Here is a 4,290-nt window from a genome sequence, read left to right as displayed (position 1 = left end):
CTAAATTCACCATCAAATTCAAAATGTGTCCTCCTGCATTCCAGGTAGACACACCCGGAATGCAGCCCCGTTCTCATTGATTTGCCACACCTAATGAGTATTCAACATTTACAGGTGAACATGATTCCTAAGAAGCTGATGCCTCTTAAGAAGAAAGTGGACGTGTTCGCCCTTCACACCCGCCTTAACCCGCGGGAACACACTCGGATCCTCCACAACGACACTCGTTGGATCACTATCGTGCGGGATCCCTCTGCTCTCTACGAAAGCCTATTCAACTTTTTCCACATGGACAATGGTTATGGTTTTCAGCTATCAGAGTTCAGCACAAGACCTCTGTCGGTAAGTAAGAAACAAATTCAGGCTAACTGAATGTTGTCATACCTTTCTAACCTGTTCCATTCATCTTGAATCTTCATGTTGAATCATTCCAGCATTCAAGTTTAAGTATGTTTATTGAGACAAGAAAAAAATACATCTCAAAGGATAGAGTAGCTTAGGCTATTTCTACCAGCTTAGGCTTTCCAGCATGTCTTTGTCCTGTACATTATTCCTCTTTCTGTGTCTATGCCGTTGTAAAATGTTGCTTTACAGTCACTCCATAGCCCCCATGGCTTAAATTTTGCTTTAAATTCACATCTATATATAAACTATTCCCTATTTCTTATATCTTCCTCAAGGCAGGCTTGTATATATCAAGATGTGCCCGTCTCAACGATTGTACAATGAGTTGCCCTTCTCAGTATACATACGTATAAGTACTATTAGCTATATATATACACCGAGACTTACCATTTTTGCGTATATAAATTAATTAAGATTTATTCTTGATCTTAAGCTCAGTTTTGTAGTTAAGTACATAGAATTTAATTAGGAATTTTATGGGAAAAATGAAAATCATTACAAATAACAGTCCTTGGTAAAATATGCTGTAAAACAACACTCAACTAACAAAGCTGTCTTAAATATGTTTCGATACACAACTTGTCTCACTAACCTGAAATTATCGAGTTCCTAACTCTGTGATAGATTAGAATACCCTTAAGAATATCGAAGAAGAAGGAGGAGAGGAGATATGACCAAAATCTAAATTCACCATCAAATTCAAAATTTAATCTAGATATAAAATCTTGCTAGAAATATGATAAATGAATATTATTTATTAAACATTTAGAGCAATATTAGCCCTTAAACTGATCCAATAGTCTATCTGCTATTTCATATGTGATTTCTTATCTTGTGATTTCTATCTTGTGTTGCAATTGTCATATGTGATTTCACCATTTGATTTGTTAACTATGAGGTGCACCCCGCGACAGTACGTTTAAATTGCGCTGTTTAGGGGTTAAAGAGATATGGCCAGAAACAAATATGAGAATCAAACTACTCATTAGTTGAGATTAGAGTGCAGTTCAACTTTCACACATAAAAATGCTCCCAAACTTGCAGCTCGTTTGCCTATTATTATTTTCCAAACTTCAAACTCCATCACTAGCTTAATTTATTAATAGAACCACCCTTCCCGAGTACTAATTTCGTATAATTATTATCAAACTTTAATGTAATTTCTACAAGGTGATTACTATAAAAATATACACCTTCTCTAAGTTATAATCTGAGATATATTGACCTTATAAGAACAACCAATTCATTAGTCTTAAGACTTGCCTAAAATGCTGTACGCACTTAGTAAAACTTACTGAACTGTATGACCTTTATCCTTATAAATTTTATTGAGCAGCTGTCCACTGTGATGATGCTGTTGTATTGTATGCGGTTGGCTCAGTCGGCTCACAACCTTATGGTCCTGGGTTCGATTCCCGGGCTGGGTGAGATGTTTGGGTACTTTCTTTTACACGTGATGTCTTCTTTCACCCGACAGTAAATAGGTAACCTGGTGTTAGGCGACTGTTGTAGGTTGTATCCTGGGGAACAATCCAAATTATATGTTGTTTTGAACCTGCCTGAAATGTAGGCCATAGATGGAAACCAGAAGTACAAAAGTGCCAGAAATGGCAGAAAGAATTTCCGGGCTAGATGGAGATGGAATGGAACTATCAGGGGGAAAGCGCCAAGCCAATACGACTATATAGCACTGGGAAGGGGTCAGGACAAGGATTTGGGATGGGACGGCTGTTGAGAGGCTTGAGTTCACTGACCACTGTGACCTTGCATTAACATTTTGTTTTGCTTTTCAGATTAGTTATTACAGTTTATTGTATTTAACACGCACACACACGATAGAGAACAAAAATAGGTAGGGAATCAGTGTATTAGACAGCTGACGGTTAGAAAGGCGGGGTCCAAGAACTAACAGCTCGATCCTGCAGGCACAAATATTAAACACAAATAGTAGATACACAAACATGAAAGCTGGCATTCGATGAAATAAACATTGATTTTATATTTTCAGGAGCTGGCATCTCTTCCAAGATATGGCGGGAAATTTGGCAAGAACCAGATGCTTTTTGACTTTGGATATTTAGATGATTTGTCAGTGACTGAATTAAGACGTGCTATTGAGGAACTGGATAAGCGTTTTGACTTAGTGATGATTTCTGAATACATGGACGAATCCCTTGTACTACTGAGGCACCTCTTGTGCTGGAGTCCTCACGACACTGTAGTCTTTGCCAAAAACGCCCGTCGGCAGGAAGTTAAACCCACGTTGAGCCCTGCAACACAACAGGCACTCCGGGAACTAAACAGTGCTGATGTGTTGCTTTATAATCATTTTCTGGCCAGGCACCGCCATGCTGTCTTTGAGTTCGGAGTTCAACGCATGGCAGACGAAGTAGCCGCACTGCGCAGTCTTCGGGAGGAGTACTATGAGGATTGTGGCGCCCGCGAAGTCAACGGACGAGATGCTTCCCTCAGGTTTAAAGAGTACTCAGGATTGGTCAGTGCCTACGTCACAGCAAATAATTCTGACCAAAACTGTATAATGTTATCAATGCCTGAGCTGCCGCTAGTGGATACAATAAGAAGACATCAGAAGATGTTACTTAACGTTGATGAGCTATCCTAGTATAACGTCAGATTTAAATACATTAACTCATTCCATTTTTGGGAAAATATATACAAACAAAAAACGTTTGAGACGTGATATATATAAAACAAGTTGATTGTTCTAAGTCAACAACTCGATAGATCTTCCTCTATTTCTTCACGCACGCTGCTTCCAAATCTGCATATCACAAGTGATATATTTTTATACTAATTGTTGGGTGATGTTAACCTGTTGAACGTGACTACTGTCCTGTGTGTCAGTATATATAGCACCTAAGTGCCTTTTAATAATTGTATTACACAAGGCTTTCAGAGTGTCATAGCATTAGCAGTTGATCTAGTTTGATGTTGGATTTAAAGCCTATCAAACGCAAGGGGAAGATTGTTGTTTTGGTTCAATCACAATAGCTTATTATCGAACCCGCAAGTATACTTAAAACCTGAACGTAGTTCAGTCTTAAAGTAAACTATCAAGATCTATATGCACCTCTAGGTGTATGTGAACCTTTAGGTGTATACCAGCATTCATGATTTGGGTTGGTGGGTTTTGGGGTGAGGTTGGTCTTTGAAGCCTAGCATCCACGGGAAGGTTATTAAGCCCACCACAATAGTTTACTGACTAACCAGCAAGTATACTTTAGCCCTGACCATAGATCAGGATTAAAGTTTACTCTCAGTGTGTATACGCCGAGAAGTGGAATAGTATATATATATCCCTTGCGTGTTGATCTACGAGAGACGGAAATGATCCACAAGATTTTATGTTATTATTGATTAAATTGTTTAATAACTATAAAACGAGTATTTTTATTTACTATACCTATATTATTTTACCAATTACATAATTGAATTGTTGTAGTCTTATTATTAAACAAGTCCTTTCTTGTTTAATTTTTCCTTCGTGGTTATATATTTTCATATTATTCATCATGTGTTAATTTATTCGCCATTAACACACACACCAGCCCGTCCTCCAAACAAAGATCCAAAAGTGATTCCATGCACCCGCCAAACCCCCTGTTTATGAATGAAAAGCGGTTTACACACGACTCACAACTGCTGACGTTCGAACATATCCGGAACAAGTGCTTCACTGACGAATTTTGTTCGAATCACAACGCTGTAAATGCTTCACCCACGTACTACAAATACAAATAATCGCCAACAGAACCAACACCTAACCTAACCTAACCTAACCTAACCTAATAACCTATGCCTATATACACAATATGCTAATATATTATAATATTAATTTATATTTGAGAAAATTCCGTTTTGAAT

General features: G+C 37.9%; 1 protein-coding gene across 1 annotated transcript; it reads left to right on the top strand.

Annotated features, from left to right (window-relative positions):
• Nucleotides 1–100: 100 nt before the first annotated feature.
• LOC138366663 (galactosylceramide sulfotransferase-like) lies at nt 101–3,807 on the top strand. Its single transcript, XM_069327884.1, has 2 exons — nt 101–342; nt 2,414–3,807. The coding sequence occupies exons 1-2, from the start codon at nt 121–123 to the stop codon at nt 3,026–3,028; spliced, it is 837 nt and encodes a 278-aa protein (XP_069183985.1). The 5' UTR covers nt 101–120; the 3' UTR covers nt 3,029–3,807.
• The last annotated feature ends 483 nt before the right edge of the window (nt 3,808–4,290 follow it).

This window comes from Procambarus clarkii, chromosome 20 (genome assembly GCF_040958095.1).
Source record: "Procambarus clarkii isolate CNS0578487 chromosome 20, FALCON_Pclarkii_2.0, whole genome shotgun sequence".
Taxonomy (NCBI): Eukaryota; Metazoa; Arthropoda; class Malacostraca; order Decapoda; family Cambaridae; genus Procambarus; species Procambarus clarkii.
The sequence above is the reverse complement of the archived record's forward strand: the minus strand, read 5'-3'. Positions and strand labels throughout refer to the sequence as shown.

Bases quoted from the DNA above. Each gene is read 5' to 3' on its own strand.
- LOC138366663 (XM_069327884.1), top strand. From the start codon at position 121: ATGATTCCTAAGAAGCTGATGCCTCTTAAGAAGAAAGTGGACGTGTTC. The intron at 343-2,413 runs GTAAGTAAGAAA...TTATATTTTCAG, and splicing joins TCAGCACAAGACCTCTGTCG to GAGCTGGCATCTCTTCCAAG.